This window comes from Schistocerca piceifrons, chromosome 8 (genome assembly GCF_021461385.2).
Source record: "Schistocerca piceifrons isolate TAMUIC-IGC-003096 chromosome 8, iqSchPice1.1, whole genome shotgun sequence".
Classification (NCBI taxonomy): Eukaryota; Metazoa; Arthropoda; class Insecta; order Orthoptera; family Acrididae; genus Schistocerca; species Schistocerca piceifrons.
The window spans coordinates 458516447-458537023 of NC_060145.1; the positions used below are offsets into that span (position 1 = coordinate 458516447).

General features: G+C 40.2%; 2 protein-coding genes across 2 annotated transcripts in view; both read right to left on the reverse strand.

The window, feature by feature from the left end:
- Nucleotides 1-236: 236 nt before the first annotated feature.
- The window catches only part of LOC124711915, a 77487-nt gene continuing 57146 nt past the window's right edge, over nucleotides 237-20577 (reverse strand). The window contains exon 2 of the mRNA XM_047242169.1: nucleotides 237-405. The gene's annotated coding sequence lies outside the window, so the exon portion shown is untranslated. The remainder of the gene's footprint in view (nucleotides 406-20577) is intronic.
- Nucleotides 3670-20577, reverse strand: part of LOC124712452 (mucin-7-like) — a 41158-nt gene continuing 24250 nt past the window's right edge. Inside the window, exon 3 of the mRNA XM_047242747.1 lies at nucleotides 3670-3981. Coding sequence (XP_047098703.1) covers nucleotides 3670-3981 — 312 coding nt within the window. The remainder of the gene's footprint in view (nucleotides 3982-20577) is intronic.

Consider the following 20577-nt stretch of genomic DNA (forward strand, 5'->3'; position numbering starts at 1 on the left):
ATTTCTGTGAAATGGACAGTTACTGAAAAATTGCCTATTTGAGCTTAAATGATAGGTGACACTGCATTGGGGTATTTTAATGAAATCTCTGGCTGATAGTACCACATTTATTGTGTACATTTAATGAAAATTTCATCTTTAACTGGTGAGTCTTAATTAATAAGAAAATGTTAAAAGTTTAGGAGAGGGATTTTTGCATGGCTGAAAAACTGTAAATTTTTGTAATATTTAACAATTTTTTTTATTGGATCAAGGAAAATGTTAGTACAGTTTTTTATGTTCTTTATGTTTCATATATCTCTAAACACTTTTGTTCTTCTTTTTACAGTTGTCATGTTGTCACCTTGGATACATTGGCTCTGTGTCATGCTACCTCTTCTCATATGTCGATTATGTATCACTGTGCTGCAACAAAGAAGACCAAAGAATTAACTTTCAGGTACAGAAACTCACAAAAATGAGTACACTTGAGAAATAGATACATGGAGCATCCACAGTGGGTAGTAAAAGAAGGTGAGATTAAGGTTGAATGTCTCAGCAGTTTTGTATTAAGGGAATTCTGTACAAGTTGGGATGAAAATTTCAAAGTGTGAAAAAATGAAGTACATACTAGGTCACTAAAAGTAGTTGAACAATCTTCAAAAAATATTATTGTTTCCAAATTAATCATATGTAGTGGCTCCTAACAGGGACATGACTTTAATTGTGGCTTCAGTTTTTGCAAGATTACCAGTGATTTAAGAACTTGGTTTCAGTGCATGTCCCTGAAGGTTTACCTTCACAATGAGACCTAAAGAACACAATGTATAGATGAACAATCAGTGTTCTTAAAACTAGAATTATTACATGCATTTCAATAAGGCAGAAAATATGGAAGCTAAAATTATGGAGTTGATAACAAAGTTAATGAACAGTTTGATGGGAAGTTCCCAGCTCACTTGGTGCAAATTCTGCAATTCAAAATCTAGGGCATTTACAGTGATGGTAATAACTTAAAGTGCATGTACAGTATATATAGATGCTTATAATTATTTGTCTATAAAGTAAAGGTGTTCTTGGCTACATCATTGGTTGTTTTTTGAATGCATTCAAATCTCTGTCTTCCCCTAAAATTCCTTTTAGTATGAGCACCATGAAATATAATAACACATGTCCCGTCATGCTGTCCTTTCTCCTTGTCAGTGCCATCCATGTTTTCCTTTTCTTCCTGATTCTGCAGAGAAACTCCTCATTTCTTGTGTTATCCATCCAGCATGCTTTTGTAACACTACCTCTCAATTGTTTCAGTTCTTTACTTTTCTGGTTTTCCCATAGTCCAAGATTCACTTCCGTACGGTGGCGTTCTTCAGACATATATTTCCAGAAATGTCTTCTTCAATCTGAGGCTTCCTTTAATGAGGAATGTCCACTTTGTGTGTTCTAGTAGCTTCATATATCTTTTGTTTCATCCATCATTCATTATTTTGTCACAAGGTAGCAAGATTCCTTCTCTTTGTTTAGTGTTCCTACCTTGATTTTAAGTTTGTCACTTATGTCATTTCTGTTACTCCTCATTAGTTTCTTCATTCTTCAATTTACTCTCAATCCATATTCTGTGACCAATACTCTGTACATTCTATTTAATAGATCTCTCAGGATGAGCTGGGCAGACTGTTGTTCAATGATTTAATCCTGTGTGTATCTCAACACAGTGAAACTGGAAACTGGGCTACATGAAAAACTTATTCATGAAATCATTAACAAACTTTACCACATGCAGACACAGGAAAAATGGTGAAGAAATATGGTAGCTTCTAAGGATACAAGTCACCACTTCACATTAATCCTCAACAAACAGTACACACAAATTATCCCATATCTATGCACTAATAACTAGGCATGGAAGGTACAAAACCATTAAAAGCATAAATGAAAGAATACACGAAAGAAAAAAATATATAAAACACAATGCCTCCTGTGTCTGGCTTGTAATGTTTGACAGAACATTGTTTGTAAACCCATGCACATGGTGTATGTGACACAACACTCCGTACCAGCAGAAGGTCACTACATCAGTCCTCCTGGTGAAAGCAGAGCGCTATCCAAAAAGTGGGGTGGAAAATGGATATGTCAACCACAATTTGTTTTGTGCACTGCTGATAGATTCGCTTGTGCTGGAATTGGCACTGTTGACAGTGATGTTGGTGATGGAACAGCTGTTGGATGAGGCTGGAGCCATGGAACTTCTGATGGGAGTGCTTCTTCAGACATGTGTGCCAGTTTGATCCTGTCAGTGGAAACTGTGGTCAGTTTCTCATTAATCAAAATGTCAAATGTTTTTCCTCATTGCACGTGTGTAATGTGGGTTTTTGTATGGAAGCTGTTGAGACATTTTGATGCACTCTGTGTGTGGCATGACATGGGGACAGGTACTGAGGTCCTCATTCACAAAGGTAGAGGTTGTTCCTTGTCTGGAAGGCTGATGTGTGGCAGAACTAGGTTATGTTGTCTCTGAGCTGACAGAAAAGGTTGGGCTGATCTCGGTCCAGTAGTGGCAGAGTGTCGAGTCCACAAATTCACCTGGTAGATGCAACTTCTTGTCATACACCAGCTCAACCAATGAAGCATCTAAGTCCAATTTATAAATGTTCATGAGGCCCAGTAGCATCATGGGAAGGGTCTTAGTACACTTGGTGTCATGGCACATCAATGCTGCTTGAAATGAATGTACCATCTCTCAGTCATCTGCCTGCTGCCTGGGTGGTAGTTCATCATATTCTGGTGCGCTGCTCCACAAAATTTTGTGAGTTGGGTGAACAGATCAAACTGAAATTGCTGTCCATGGTCCATTGTGATGAGTAGCAGCAGCTGAATTATGATATCCAGTGTGACACAAAAGCAAAGACCAATGTTTCTACTGAAATATTGTCTATCAATGCAACTTCTGGCCAGCAGGTGAAATGGTCTATCAGTGTGAGTATGTAACATTGGCCATTAGATAGTGGTAGTGGCCCTATGATGATGGTGTCAATGTGGTTGAAGTGGACAGTCATGTTTGGAAAGTTCCCTACAGGTGTGTGTATGTGTCAGTGAATCTTGCTGTGTTGATATTTAATACAACTTCTCACCCAATCATGGCAGTATTTTGCATCCATGATCATACATAATAATTTGTCACCAGACGGGTCATAGATTGTACACCAAGATGACTCAATTTGTGTAAAGTCATGAATGTGTTTCTTCTGAATATGGTTTGTAGGAAAGGATGAGGTTTGTATGTGGACATGTCACAATGTAGTTCATCATTGGTTGTGGGAATGTCAATTGAGGTCTAGTGCTGATGATGTTGCTGTTAGTAGTTCCAGGTCTGTTTGCTGTGCTTTGGCAAGATTAGTGTAGCTGATCATGCTGGAGATCCTGCCGACCCAAGAGAGACATTTGGCCACCACATTGTTAAGACCAGAGAGTGAACATGAGCTCGTTTTGCTGCCTCAGTGAACAGTTCATGTAGTTCTGATGAAAGACATATGTCAACAGTTTGTGATCAATTTAGATGATAATGTCTCTGGCTTCCAGCTGAGGCTTGAATGCCACATGGCATTTGAAGTATTTAATAGCTTCATACATGGCTAAAATATTCTATTTCTGTTGCAAGTGTGACAACTTGTGTGAGAAGAACAGTAGTGGCTGTCACACATCACCACACTGTTGCTGTAACACCATGCCAGTAACCAATTGACTAACATCAACTACCAGTGGCAAGGATGCATTTGGGTTGGTGTACATGAACAGTGCAGCATCTGTGATGCTCTTCTTGGCTGCTTCAAATGCCAAGCTCATACCATCAGCCCCTGTTATGACTGAGTTGCCTTTACTCATTGGGCCAGAGAGGACTGCAGTTAATGGCTCTTGTAGCTCAGTTGAGGGTGGCAGGTTGCGGTGGAAGAAGTTCAACATGTCCAGGAACCAGGACAATTGTTTGGTGGTGCTTGAGTGTGCAATCTGCAAAAAAGCTTCAACCTTCTCATGTAGTGGTAGCAATCCCGCAGGTGATATTCTGTATCCCAGGAAATCCACCTGTGTCTGGCTGAAGATACATTTAACTGCGTTGAGGATCACAATGAATCATTCCAGCCATCTGAATACTTCTGCTAAATGTTGATGATACTACTTGGATGGGTCCAAAAAATTCCGGATGTCATCAAGGCAGGCTAAGCAAAATGACAGAGCTTGTAGCACTGAGTCAATAAACCTTTGCCAGGTTTGTGTATGTTCCAGAGACCAAACATTATAAACATGTTCTCAAACAGCAAGAAAGGAGTAATCACAGCAGTCTTTGGGATATCCTGTTCCACTGTGGGTATCTGCACATATGCTTTAGCATAGGCTACTACACTGAAGATATTGACACCATTCAATACATAATTGTAATCATGCAACAACAGCACAGAGTATCTGTCTGGTATTATTCTCATGTTAAGAGCTCTATGGTCATCACACAAACTCCACACACCACATTTCTTCAGGATTAGATATAACAGGGGTGACCAGGGATTGTTTGATGGGCATATGATTCCCTCATGGACTGTACTGTCAAACTCTGCATTTGCAATTGCCAGCCAGTTCAGAGCCAAATGTCATGGCCTACAAGATGTGGGGAGCCTGTCATTTGCCTTGATATAGTGAACAGTGTTCAGCAGCACCTTCTTAGGCATGCCAAGTGGTCGTGTCAAGGCTGGAAATCCATGCAACTACTCAGTGTACTCTTTGTCCATGACTTTAACCAGTTTGGCAGCGTGTACAGCTGCATCTTGTTGAAAACCAGATGCAGTCAGGCCAGTGGTGTTATCAAACAGGTGCATGTTCTTCATGTCTGGCAGTAGGGTATAAAAGGCAAGGAAGTTTGCTCCAATAATGGGTTCAGTGATGTCCATGACGATGAAATCCCATGTGAAAACTCGATGCAAACCCAAAATTAATTCTAGTTGCAGAGTGCTGTATGTTGGTTTCACTGCGTTATTCACCATGGCCAGAGAGAATGATATAGGCAGTCGTCTTCTGTACAACATTCTCAGTGGATAAATGCACAATTAGGATCCAGTGCCTATTAAATATTTCCAGCCAGACTGCCAATCACTAACAAACATGCTTGGAGACACTGACCAACAATAGGAGGAAGCACCTACTTCCACCTGCCAGCGGCATTTGGGTAATTGCACAGGTTTGTCCATCTGTGTGCTTGCTCACTGAATTTTTGGTGATTCCAACAGATACCTTACTGACCAGACATAGTTCAAAAGAGGTCATTGACGATCTGCTGTGTGAGCATTGGCGGTATTGTTGCTGGCCTCTGACATTGCTTGAGTCGCAACAAGATAATGGTTTGCTGATCTGCTGCTTCAGTAGATCTAACTTGGCCACCGAGGCACCATAATCAGTGTGCCAATTTTTTGGCATGTCTGACTACTTTATCAAAGATTTTTTTATATTGCCTTACATAGCTGAAGACTTCTGAGTCTGGACTGACTTTTGCCTCCATATGTAGTTCTCTTGTTCTCATGTTTGAAATCTGAGTACTCCTTGTTATCCTTGATCCCTTCATGAGTGTGTCAGGAAAGCATTTATTGAAAGGAAAGCATTAACTGAAAACCATCAAGAAGGCCTCCAGAAACTTAATGAAATTTTCTTTTACTGATGACTGAGCAGTAAATGACCATGAGATGAGGCTGAATTTATTGACAAACATTTCTACATTTTCTTGTCTAAAATCTCTGCTTTTCCTATGTGTGTTCTTTGGGCTAACACAAGGTAATGGCACTAATAGAGCACTGTGGTCTGAGATCCTCTGTGGTGTACTGCTGCTCTAACTAACTCACTACCAACACACTCTTGGTAGTGTCTCCCAAAATTCTAGAATAGAAAGAACTGGCCTTCACCTGTGCAAACCATGAAGCCAGACTGTGTGACTAGAAAGGTGGTAGCCATGCAGATTATAGCCAGTCACAACACGGTGGGATTAGTAGTAGCTGAAGTACCAGTCATTTTGTAAATCTCCCTCGTGAACACTCGTTGATTCAGTAATATTATGCAGGTGATCATGTCAGGGTTGCCAGCTTGTCAGTTTGAGTGGTGAGTAGGCTGTCATTTGACTATTAATCTTGCATACATCTTGACACAGGGCACAATGGGAAGTAACTGAAATGCCGGTGTAGAATATAATTCAGTTGCCCCAGTCCTGGGTGGTACTGAGTTATGAGGGGAATGCTCCTCTGTGGCCAGACAGTGGGACTTTGTGGGGTGGTGGGAGACTGGAAAGATAAGGCATGGGAGATTTTGTTGTGTACACGGTTGGGAGGATAATTATGGTCAGTGAAGGCTTCAGTGCCCTGAAATGAGAAATGTCCTGCCTACTCTCCTGCCCACCCCTCCCACAGTGATATTCCACCGTCCACTGAACTCACACAATATACTCACCCATCCTTACACAACCCCTGCTCCCAATCCCTTACACCGTGGCTTGTACCCCTATAATAGAGCTAGATGCAAGACCTGTCCCATATCATATATCCTCCCACCACCACCTACTCTAGTCCAGTCACTAACAACACCTATCCCATCAAAGGCAGGGCTACATGTGAAACCAGTCATGTGGTCTACAAGCTAAGCTGCAACCATTGTGCTGTATTCTATGTAGGCATGACAACCCACAAGCTTTCTGTCCACATGAATGGCCACCGACAAACTGTGGCCAAGAACAAGTGGACCACCCTGTTGCTGAACAAGCTGCCAAACATCCTTCATTTCAATGACTGCTTCACAGCCTGTGCCATATGGGTCCTTCCCACCAACACTAGCTTTTCTGAACTGCGCAGGGATGAGCTTTCCCTGCAATACATTCCTGCATCCCTGGCCTCAACCTTCGTCAGTCATTGTCCTCACCCATCCAGCCCCTTCCCTGTTATCATTCCAACACTACACAGCCATAATTCCACCACCACAGACAGTCTTCTTATTTCTCTCCTTTTTCAGTACTTCCCCCTCTCACCTCTCCCCTGCCATTTATCTAACCTGCAGCACTTCACTGTCCACCACCCCCACCATATTATCCCTCCCCCTGCCTGCCCCAGCCTCCTCCTTACTCCAACCCAGTTGCCACTTCCATTATGCACTGGTGCTTCTGCTCGCAGTGTGATTTTAGTTGCCGGAGACTGCAGTTGTGTGTGTGAGTTGCATTTGCTTGAGTGAGTGTGTGTGTGTGTGTGTGTGTGTGTGTGTGTGTGTGTGTGTGTCTTGTTCACGAAGGCATTAATGGCTGAAAGCTATAATTGTGAGAGTCTTTTTGTTGTGCCTATCTGCATCTCAGCATCTCTACTATATGGTGAGTAGTAACTTTCCTTCTCATAATATTGTTACATTCCATCCTGGATTTTCCATTGTAGGATTCTAAAACAGATGGACATCAATGAGCTATGTTTTGTGAACCAGTTTCCTATCCTTTTAGTAGACAAGTGCAACTTGGATTTCTGCTAATCACTGGGAACAGTTTTTTGTTCAGGGATGTAGGGTTAAAATTGGGTCTAACTCAGCCACAAATTCTGGACACAATTTGACAGGAATTCTAAACAGACCCTGGAGCTTTGTTTTATTTTATTGATTTTTGTTGTTTCACAACATGACTGATGCTAATATCTATAAGCTCTGATCAACAAAGACTGAGACTGACTGTGGCTTCCATGATATTTTCTCATCTGTAACACGAGTATTTGAAAGAGTGGGTTTTAATTTATAATGTCCATAAGCGGCAGTGCTCAAGTATCAGTAGGTTGGTACTAATGCTCTATTTTGTAGAAGCTCTTTGCGTTTCATATACCAGACAATGGAGGTAACATGAGAGGAGCAGTATGACACAATAAAATTCTGTGTTTATTTAAACCACACAGTCACTGAAACATACGAAAAGCTGCAGCAGTGTTTAGGTGCTTCAAGAACTTAAAAGAAGACTGACTTGTCTGTGTTCAGCAAGGTATGCCTGGTGTTTCAGCTTCTGCTGTGACTGAACACAACATCAAAACAACAGCTGTAATTGTCCATGAGGATCAGCAGATAACAGCTCAGTGAATTTCTGAGAATTTCATATGGTAGTGTCTTTATGAGTGTGCATGATCATCTCCCTATGACCCATGTTTGTGCACACTGGGTGCCACATCTGTTGACTCCCAACAAAAGGCTGTGTGAATGAAGACAGTTATGAGCTGCTGTGTCACTTTGCTGATGGATGGGATGCATTTCTGGAATCAATTATCACCAGTAATGAGTCATGACTACATCATTATGATCTTGAAGGAAAACAAGTCAGCACATTGTGGAAATTGCCAGGTTCTCCAACATCAAAAAAGATAGAAGTTGTCCCATCTGTAGGGAAAGTGATGGTGATCTCATTATTTGACTTCTATGAAATGATTTACCATCACGCAATCCCCCACTCCCCCCACCCCACCACACCCCTCACACTACTGTTACACCAGCATACTATACGTCAGTATTGGCTACACTCAGGGAACACGCTGCAAGGAAGTGACCAGAACTTTCTTGGACTAGATGGTGACTTTATTATGACAGTGGATGGCCTTGTGTCGTAAATCAAGTCATGCAGTTCCTGGTTCAATCCAACATTACCTGTGTACTGCTTCTGCCATATAGTTCTGATCTTGCATCCTGTGATTTTATTTTTTTTTCCCATCACTAAAGGCAAAGCTTTGGGGCATTTGATTTGAGAACATTCAAACAGTGCTCAAGAAAAGTAAGGTGTGATGCAAAAGAGACAGCCTGAGTTGCAACTAAAATGGATATTTAATTAGTCAGTGACTAGTTTCAGGCAGTGCCCATTCTCAAACCAACCTTAGTACAAAAGCCAAAATTACAATATATACAAACACATGTTTACACTAAATATGAATACAAAGCATAAACTGATAGAATATCACAACCAGCATATACCAAGATACACCAGGAAAATGTCCATCAAAAATAGCTGTAAATGGAGTGGGTACATATCTGTGTGTTGTTACAGTTAATTAACAAATGATGCTAATGAAGTTGGCAACTACTGGGAAACCTAGCAGAGGTGACATTTTTTTTGGGTTGTGATTTTTTTTTATTTCAGGAAAGGTTGTTTTCATAGCAGATCACAATGTTAATAACAGTTAGTGTACAAGATGACTACATAACTTATGAGCCGCGGCGCAGCTCTCGGGTGCAAGATGCTATTGATTACTCTTCTGGCTGAGGTTGGCACTATGTGTGATCGCGAGCGCCTCCTGTCGGAACGGGTCCTAATGAGGGAGTGAGTGCAAGTACGGGAGTCAGGGTGGACAGCAGGGGAGAACGGACATTGCGGCCGCACTCAGAGGCAACAAGGGAAGAGTTGTTGTGCATGGCCTAGAAGGGAGCGTTGAGCAAGGTGGCAGTCAGCATTGCTTTCTGGGGGACAGAGAGTTGCGGCAGTCCAGCGAGCAGACACCAGCTCTGGGAGCAGTGCTCCGGTTTGTGGACGTGACGTGGGTCATATTTTGGTGCAGTATAGTTTGCTTGGTACGCATCTGCTGCTCCCTTTATGCCAACATGTGTTGTTCTGTCCGTATGTGCATTGAAAAGGTTACGCTCCGGCTGGAACAGTGGCTTGTGCTTTATGTTCATGCACCCTGACTCATTTGTTTTGCTGCAGGCAGCTGTAATTTCAGAGATTTTTTTTCGTCATGATTGTCTTAGCCCGGTGGTGCCTAGTATCTGAGAACAAGACAGCTAACATGTGACCTGTTGTTTTGGGTTTTGGAGTCCTGTTTGGGCAACCTAGTTATCACGCACACAAATGTATTGCTGCCGAGTGAGGTTAGTCCTAATCTTGTGGAACTGAGCTTTCAGTGACTGGCTCGTCTGCAAATTAATTAATTTAACCTTCGTGGTGTGTTGTTTTTTTGCTTTTAATGGTGAATTTCTTGTCATTCATTTGTGTATGTTTCACCGTTGATGATACCTGTGAGTAAGATAGCAAGGTCTTGAAGGGCTTGCGTATCGTGACTGTGTGTTTGGCAACTGTTTAATTTGATTTCTTGTTTATTGGTCTGGTGAAAACTTATGCCAAGTTTACTAATTTCCACCTGTGGTCTGGAAACTGGTTTGAAGGTAAATCTGTTGGTAAATCTTCACTGGACCTAACTGTTAACTGATCTTGCATTGAACTAATGCCATTATTAAATCGTTTCTTGTGTGCTATAAATTGTATTACCATAGACAAGGAGACAGGGCACATTCTGTGGTCAAGGGGTAGGCACGGTTGCTGCTTTGCATGTGGCGTCTTGTCGCATTAGTACAGGCAGCGTGAGATTTGTTTGCTTGCGGTTGTATGGCCGCTAGTCAGCTGTGCCTGCTCCCGCTTCAGGGTGTGCCGTGTTTTGTAAGGCGTACGCCGACTTTCAGTCACTGTTACTCCTGTGTTGCTGTTGGTCGCTTACCGAAACATTGGTCTGTTTTAGCACGGTGGCCACTGGGCCATGACGATGTCGGTTGATGACCAGTGTTGGGGTGGTCATCCGCTCTGAGTGGCTTCGGTCGCTTGGACTTGGGAGTTACCTTCTGGTTAAACAGATCAAACTTGTTTATTTGCTGTAAATTCCTAGGTAGTTTGTGAGAAAAGTTGTAACTCAGCTTTGCATGATTTTACACAATTCAAGCATTTTGGTAAGGCATTTTCTTATCTATGTTTTATTTAGATGAGAATTCTTTATTAGGGTTATTCACCTGTTGAAGCTTAACATAAAATTTGTAATTTAGCTTTCATGATTTTACTTAATTTAGGCATTCTTGTAAAGCAGTCCTTTATCTACATTTTATTGCTTGGTAATTCTTTATTGGGGTTATTCACTGGTTGAAGGTTAACATATGTTTGTAACCAAGTTTATGTCCTTGCTTAATTGAGATTTGTTAAGAGCCTTTATTGCTAGAAGATCATTAAAGCTTGGGTGCTTGTAATTGTGAATACTGTTGTCTGTCTATGTTGTCTACTACCCTTCCACTTCCACAGCCAAGCTGTCCTATCTACCAGTACAATATATGTGGCACATACATATGTTTTGTAAGTGTGCTTATTTACACAAATAAAATACAATGTAATACTAAAGTCTAACTTACAGATCCAGAGTGGGTAAGATATAATTGCCATACGGCATGAAAATGTTAGTACTTTGTCATAGAATTACATTGTAGCCTACATAGCACTAACAAAGCTGTGGCAAAGACACCAAACTTGAGCATAAACCACAATCAGAATTTTAAAAGTTGAAAAAATGTACCATTGAAAGATAGACTTCTGGATAATCTGAAGGGAGAGAGGGTAAGGAAAAGGGTTAGGGGAAAGAAAGGCAATATGGAAAGGAAATGGTTGGGGGGAGGAGCGAGGTGGAGGAGGGGGCAGGACCCCAGAGTGAGGATCATAACAAAGTGAGCTGAAATGTGTATTTAAAAATGTCAAAACCAATGATGGGCATCAAATACAATCTCTGCATTACAGGAAGTATTTTCCATAATACATAAAATTCTTTTGGAAAAACTGTATACCATAAAATAAAATGACAAAACATAGTGGCTATAATTTAAATCCATCGAGCATAGACTGCTGTCAAGACACATAAGACAAACATTTCAAATGATATGGTGAATGTCCACAATGTTGTGTGAATAAGTGTACAAATCTCTTAGAGAAGGTATAATCTTATCAAAAGTATAGTAAGAGGTGTCTACAGCTATGTAATTAGTAATCAAAGTAAATAACAAAACTGTAAATAAGGAGAGACACAGGGGAGGGGAGAGGCTAAAGAGCAAAAGACATCTAGAGTGAAGAACATAGTCAGTTAGGGCACAATAAGCATTTAACCCTTTCATATCCTCTAGTTACAATTGTGTACATTAACGTTTACTGTGCTTTAGCTGCAACAGAAGCATTTTCTTCCAAAGGAAACCCAAGGTATACATTTGTGAGTGTTCATCCTCTTCATACCGTGCAAGTGCTGCCAACTGTTAGGCATCACTATGAAAATATCGGTAACTGAATGAAGCACTGTGTAGCAGTTCTAACCACTAGAATACACTGATATGGTTGTTTTGCTACATTCTGCTGCATAATTGAATACTGTTATTGTTATTTTGTATGGTAATTATGGAGTGCATATTTTATTATTTATTACAATAGAGAATACTTCATAATTAGTTATTTCAGCCCATAAAATGAAGCCAAGTGTACAAAGTATGCTTTGAAAATGGCTACTTATTTTTGTATAAATCTTGCATCTAAAATAATTAAAAAATCACTGAAGAGCATTACCACATAAAGAAAAATTTTCCTTTGTCCAGAAAAAATCAGGTCTGAAAATGTTAAAATATATATGATACAAATGAGTGTAAGCTACAATATTATGAAAAGGAGAGTTGAGAGTTGGTAGTTACCATATAGTGGAGATACTGAGTCACAGAATAGGCACAACAAAAAGACCATCTCAAATATCCTTTCAGCCAATGAGGTCTTTGCCAAAAATAGATCTCTCTCTCTCTCTCTCTCTCACTCACACACTCTCTCTCTCTCACTCACACTCTCTCTCTCTCTCTCACTCACACACTCTCTCCCTCTCCCTCTCTCTCCCCCTCTCCCTCACACACCCTCTTCCTCACACACCCTCTCCCTCACACACCCTCTCCCTCACACACCCTCTCCCTCTCCCTCACACACCCTCTCCCTCAAACACCCTCTCCCTCAAACACCCTCTCCCTCACACACCCACACACACTCTCTCCCTCACACACCCTCTCCCTCACACACCCTCTCCCTCACACACCCTCTCCCTCTCCCTCACACACCCTCTCCCTCTCCCTCTCCCTCTCCCTCTCTCTCTCTCTCTCTCTCTCTCTCTCTCTCTCTCTCTCTCTCTCTCTCTCTCTCTCTCTCTCTCACACACACACACACACACACACACACACACACACACACACGGCTGCAGTCTCTGGCAGGTGAAGGCACACTTGAGACTGCAGTCATGTGTGTGTGAGTCGCATTTGTGTGTGTGTGTGTGTGTGTGTGTGTGTGTGTGTGTGTGTGTGTGTGTGTGTGTGTGTCGTCCATTTTTGACAAAGGTCTCTTTGGCTGGAAGCTTATTTCTGACAGTCTTTTTGTTGTGCCTATCTGTGACTCAGCATCTTCACTATATGGTGAGTAGCAACTTTCCCTTTCATAATATTGTTACATTCCATCCTGGATTTTCCAGTGTAAATTACAGTATGATTAATATGAATATATTAAATTGAATAAAATAGCACATTACTGTGAGTGCTATACAACCTGACACACTTAACCAATTTCAAGGCTAAAAATATTGTTACACTTGGAAAAAACAAGTTTCAGACCATCTCAAATATTGCTAAAGCCAAATTGTTTGTAGAGAAGGTAAAATTTAGGATGATGATCATCACCACTTAGGGTCAATAAGTTTTTAAAATATACAGGACATAAAGTATCATAAATTACTGTCTGAGCACAATGTACACACTAAACTGAATACTATAGCAACTTCTATACAACGTAATACAGATGAGCCACTCTCAAGACTAAAAATATTATGACAGTGGGAAAAACTGGTTTTAGATTACCTCAGACACTGTTACAGCCAATTTATTTTAGAGAAGGTGACTTCTCACCAAAAATGGATTCAACAAGCAGCATCCATGGATATTTATCAGGTAGTCAAACAAATTAATACATCAAAGATAACGAGGGGCTTGGAGGAAGGTGGGAGGAGAGGATTAAAAAGGGAAGGAATGGAAGGGGGTGGGCATAGCAGGGGTATGGAGTGAGGTTGGGGAGTAAGGATGGGGACAAGCCTACAGACTGGAAAGCAGAGGGAAGGGACAAATAGGAAGGGTGGGGAAAATGGGGTTGCAGTTAAAGGTAAGGGGAGGGGGGATAACAAGAAGGAAATGTTCTGGAATGAAAGGGAAGGGGGAAGTGGGGGTACATGGATAGTGGGGGGAAGGAAGTGGGAGACACATATATTCTAAATAAATGCAGAAATATTGATTACAGCACATTTCTAAAGAGAGTAAAGAATATGTTAAACCAAAAATGTACCCGTTCATGTAGAATTTTATTGAGTTCTTTTATTTTGTTCTTGAGAGTCTCCAATTCTTCCTAGATGCTCACCTGAAGTCCCTTTGTTGCAAAAAGCAGGACTTTATAAAGTACTATCTGTATTACCAACAGAGTGCTGCTCCTTTGGAAGCTTCTGACCGAATGTTGTCTTATTGTTTGGACTAACATGCAGTTCATAACCAGTTTGTCCTTGTAGAAGGATTCACAAGAATCATATTACAGCTTGTACACACCAAAGGAACCAAATTTGTTTTAATTGGTAATTACATAGGTGTGGGTGCCTCTTGCTAAGTGTACTTCTAATAAGATTATACCTTCTCTAGAAGACATATATGCTTGCTCACACAACATTGTATGCGTTTGAAGTGTGGTTTGAAACATTTGTCCTTTGTTCCTTGAGAGCAGGCTATGCTTGGTAGTGTTAATTCCCAGCCACTGTGTTTCATAATTTTATTTAATGGTACACAATTTTTTCAGAAATAATTTTATGTAAAATTGTGGAAAATATTTATTATAATGAAGAGCTTATATTTTATGCTTGTCATTGGTTTGCACATTTATAACTAAGCATTACAGCTTGCTTTGCTTCAGTCCTCAGTTAGACTCTCCCCCTACCCCCCCCTCGACCCCCCCCCCAACTCCTATTCCACTCCTGGGTTCTTCCCTTCCATTTTGAACCCTTTCGTCCCATTTATCTCATCAACTTTCTTTCTGTCTTGCTTTGCCTTACCCCCTTCCCTTTTACCTTACCCTCCCTCCCTCCTCCCCTCTCTCCACCCTTCCCCTTCCCCTGGTCCTTCCCTGGTAATTGTACTGACTGTCCGGAAGCTAATGTTTATGTAATTACAGTGTATTTTATTAAAGTACTTCTGCATGTGATCATATTGTTGTAGCTCACTTTTTTTTTCAAAAAATGTTAACATGATCAGACTAGTAGATACCTTTTAATGGTATGTCAACTAAACTGTTTTAAATTTTGTTTGTGGGTTATGCCCATGTTTGGCATCTTTGCCACAGTTGTGCTACAAAGTAACAATGCTATGTGTGGTACAATGTAGCAGTGCTGAGCTGTAATTCTGTGACAATGTACTGACATTTTTATGCCTTACGCCAAGTAGGTCTCTCCTTTCTGAATGTATAAGTTAGACCTTAGTATTACATTGCATTTGATTTGTGTAGATAAGCACACTTACAAAACATATGCCATGTATGTTATGTAATCATCTTATACACTGCTTTTCTTAAAGATTGTGAACTGCTCTGGAAACAACCATTCCCAAAATAAGTGAATCACAGTCTGAAGAGGGCACCACCTCTTCTAGGTTTCCTAGTAGCTTCGAAACTGATCAGTATCATTCGTTACCATCATTAGTTGGGACCATACACATATATATACACTTTATTTACTGCTGTTTTTGATGGACATTTTACTTGGCAAACATTGGTATGTACTGGTTGTGATTTGCTATTGATTTATGGTTTGTACTCATATTTAATGTTAACATCTGTTTGGATATATTGTAATTTTGACTCTTGTACATAGGTCAATATGAGAATGGGCATAGCCTAAAACCAGTCATGGGCTAAAAAATTTCCAGTTTAGTTACAAGTCTGGTTGTCTCTTTTTGTGTCACAATCAAAAATGAGTTATTGTACTCTATGTAAAAAAGTGAGGACCTGTCAAAGAATGGCCCGCACCATGTGTCTGAGGACTGATTGAGTCGTGACGGCTTTCTTGCAATGTATCAGAATTCTCATGATCTTTGACTGACATGTTGCAGTTGGAGTGCAGTGGCCACTGGTGTGGAGGTTCTGGCAGTTTTGGTGGGCAGTATGAGCTGAGGAACGAAACTGTAACAAACTTTCCGAAGGGCCTCTTTGCCATTGTGTTAATTGTTGGCAGGGAACCAATATCAGGGTCTTGTTACCCTGTATAAGTTACTAAGTACCGATGTGGTTTGTGCTGTTATTTATCAGAAGGACACCGAGCTGTCAAGGCAGTGTTCACTGTCATTTTGGTTTGCCTTCCTTTTGTTTGTTGGGTACAGATGCCCATGTCTCCACCATACTTGAAGGGCAATGTGTTCTAAGATCTGTTAGACATTTTATACTGTTTTATTGTAATTGTTTTATGTGTTAACCTTATGTATTCATGGTGCTTGTGAACCTTTAGCCAGTGTAGAGCACCATGTTTCAGGAGAAAGCTCATTTGGAAGATTGGCAGTTTGCATTAGTGTATGCATTACCTGCTCTTGTCCACCTCCCACTAGTTCTTCTGATTCTTGAAGTCAATGGTTGGTCATGTAATTTTCAATTGTAAGTGCAGTGAAATGTTTAGTATTACAAGTTATGATAGATGTGTAATTTTTCAAGTCAGAATGTGTATCAGTTTTGCTAGTTTATTGGCCTGTTTACAATTTGTTTTGTTGTTCTGGTTTCCTTAAAGCTAATGCTAAAGGCCTATGCTATCTAAGAAATTACATAGTGCGTCTATTCTATTTAAGTGGCTCAGATAAATTTAATCTGTTCCAAGACACATTTGTTCTCCCCTAACAGCTATGGACTAGTGTCATGCAAGTGTACTTGTGATTGCTTTCATGGTTTGTTAAAAAGAAAAAATTGTGATATTACACGTTTATTGCTGAGATTATTTTTTAAAAATATTTGTAGCAGGTTCTTTAGATCTTTTGGTTGACTTATTAAGAAAAGCAGTTAAGTTGTCATGGTTTTGGTAATAGTTAAGATTAATTAATCCTACCCTAAGAGCTATTTATTTGATATACGGTTGTGTGTTGGAATTCTGTCTAATTCAAATCATCTGTGCTTCAGGAAACTGTCATTAATAATCTTTTGTACTACATTGCTGGTGCGTGTTACCCAAGATCTGGGCCCACTGGCTCATGCCCTGTCAGCTTGCTCAGTCAGCTGTTTACATCATCTGAAGTGCATTCACTCAGCAGCTCTCCCTGCTGTCTGTCTTTTACATTGTTTCCTCCAACCACAGCCACACTGTTTAATGTCTCTGTTCAAGTTAAGTTTATACTTGGTATAATTCTGAATTTGTATCCATTAGCTTGTGGTCTTCACCTTAAGCAAATTTTGATGTGCATTGGAATCCCAACATATATCTTAATCTGTTGTAAATTAGTTATTCTTGTGTTATTGGAAAAAATGTTAAATCTTCAATTGGCATGTGTTTCTGAGTTTAAAATTATCTTGCCTAGATATTGATGTAAATTGTTTTTCATTGTTTTAATTATGCTTTTAGTTTTTTTTAATCAGGCAAATTTAAATGATGTTTTATTCTCAGCAATCCTATTTGGTAATTAAGGTCCTTCTAATCTGATCTGGTACTGTCGTTTAGATTTATGTCTGCCTTTATTATGACTTTACCCTTATTTCATCCTGTGCCTTACATAGGACACGTCTTGCCTTAAAGAATATCAAGTCATCTTGGGTTAAAGTTAACTTTAAACCTTCTGTAAATTATTTAAATTGGCATTGGATTTTAAATGATAATCTCATTGCTTGTCCTTTTAATGAATAAAAAAGGAAATAAGGGTAACTGGCTATGTGATTGAAGCTATGTAAAATAAATTTGTGTTTTGCCAGTGAATGAAGTCTGTAAAATCCCCAATGGTCCAGCCCTTCCTGGTTTTCCAACCTGGTTGAGCTAAGAGGTCATGATCATCACCATATCAACTGGTTTGCACACAGTGTGGTTGTGCTTGGTGCAAAAATTTTATGCTTAAGCACCTCCATTCAATGGCTTTTTTCTTTTCTCAGAATTTGTATTAATTATTGTACTGTTGGGAGACGAAAATTTAATAGTCATGAATGACTGGAATTCGAGAGTATGAAAAGGGAGAGAAGGAAATATAATAGGTGAATATGGATTGGGGGTAAGAAATGAAAGAGGGAAATGTCTGGTAGAATTTTGCACAGAGCATAACTTAATCATAGCTAACACTTGGTTCAAGAATCATAAAAGAAGGTTGTACACATGGAAGAATCCTGGAGATACTAGAAGGTACCAGATAGATTATATAATGGTAAGACAGAGATTTAGGAAACCAGGTTTTAAATTGTAAGACATTTCCAGGGGCAGATGTGGACTCTGACCACAATCTATTGGTTATGAACTGTAGATTAAAACTGAAGAAACTACAAAAAGGTGGGAATTTAAGGAGATGGGACCTGGATAAACTGACAGAACGAGAGGTTTGTACAGAGTTTCAGGGAGAGCATAAGGGAACAGCTGACAGGAATGGGGAAAAGAAATACAGTAGAAGAAGAATGGGTAGCCCTGAGGGATGAAGTAGTGAAGGCAGCAGAGGATCAAGTAGGTAAAAAGACGAGGGCTACTAGAAATCCTTGGGTAGCAGAAGAAATATTGAATTTAATTGATGAAAGGAGAAAATATAAACATGCAGTAAATGAAGCAGGCAAAATGGAATACAAACGTCTCAAAAATGAGATCGACAGGAAGTGCAAATGTAAGGATGTAGACGCTTATCTCACTAGTGGTAAGATAGATACTGCCTACAGGAAAATTAAAGAGACCTTTGGAGAAAAGAGAACCACTTGTATGAATATCAAGAGCTCAGATGGAAATGCAGTCCTAAGCAAAGAAGAGAGAGCAGAAAGGTGGAAGGAGTAAGTAGGGGGTCTATACAAGGGCGATGTACTTGAGGATAATATTATGGAAATGGAAGAGGATGTAGATGAAGATGAAATGGGAGATACGATACTGCGTGAAGAGTTTGACAGAGCACTGAAAGACCTGAGTCAAAAAAAGCCTCGGGAGTAGACAACATTCCATTAGTACTACTGACGGCCTTGGGAAAACCAGTCCTGACAAAACTCTACCATCTGGTGAGCAAGATGTATGAGACACGCAAAATAGCCTCAGACTTCAAGAAGAATATAATAATTCCAATCCCAAAGAAAGCAGGTGTTGACAGATGTGAAAATTCCCAAACTATCAGTTTAATAAGTCACAGCTGCAAAATACTAATGCGAATTCTTTACAGACGAATGGAAAAACTGGTAGAAGCTGACCTCACGGAAGAGCAGTTTGGAACATGTGAGGCAATACTGACCTTACAACTTATTTTAGAAGAAAGATAAAGGAAAGGCAAACCTACATTTCTAGAATTTGTAGACGTAGAAAAAGCTTTTGACAATGTTGACTGGAATACTCTCTTTCAAATTCTAAAGGAGGCAGGGGTAAAATACAGGGAGCAAAAGGCTATTCACAATTTGAACAGAAACCAGATGGCAGTTACAAGAGTTGAGGGGCATGAAAGGGAAGCAGTGGTTGGGAAGGGAGTGAGACAGGGTTGTAGCTTCTCCCTGATGTTTTTTTTCTTCTTTTTTTTTTGGTCATCAGTCTACTAACTGGTTTGATGGGGCCCACCATGAATTCCTTTACTGTGCTAACCTTTTCATCTCAGAGTAGCACTTGCAACCTATGTCCTCAGTTATTTGCTTGACGTATTACAATCTCTGTCGCCCTCTACAGTTTTTGCCCTCTACAGCTCCCTCTAGTACCATGGAAGTCATTCCCTCATGTCTTAGCAGATGTCCTATCGTCCTGTCCCTTCTCCTTATCAGTGTTTTTCACATATTCCTTTCCTCTCTGATTCTGCGTAGAACCTCCTCATTCCTTACCTTATCAGTCCACCCAATTTTCAACATTCGTCTATAGCACCACATCTCAAATGCTTTGATTCTCTTCTGTTCCGGTTTTCCCACAGTCCATGTTTCACTACCATACCAGATGTACATCCTCAGAAATTTCTTCCTCAAATTAAGGCCGGTATTTGATATTAGTAGACTTCTCTTGGCCAGAAATGCCTTTTTTGCCATAGCGAGTCTGCTTTTGATGTCCTCCTTGCTCTGTCCGTCATTGATTATTTTACTGCCTAGGTAGCAGAATTCCTTAACTTCATTGACTTCGTGACCATCAACCCTGATGTTAAGTTTCTCGCTGTTCTCATTTCAACTACTTCTCATTACCTTCGTCTTCCTCTGATTTACTCTCAAACCATACTGTGTACTCATTAGACTGTTCATTCCATTCAGCAGATCATTTAATTCTTTTTCACTTTCACTCAGGATAGCAATGTCATCAGTGAATCGTATCATTGATATCCTTTCACCTTGTATTTTAATTCCACTCCTGAACCTTTCTTTTATTTCCATCATTGCTTCCTCGATGTACAAATTGAAGAGTAGGGGCGAAAGGCTACGGCCTTGTCTTACACCCTTCTTAATACGAGCACTTCGTTCTTGATCGTCCACTCTTATTATTCCTTCTTGGTTGTTGTACATATTGTATATGACCCGTCTCTCCCTGTAGCTTACCCCTACTTTTTTCAGAATCTCGAACAGCTTGCACCATT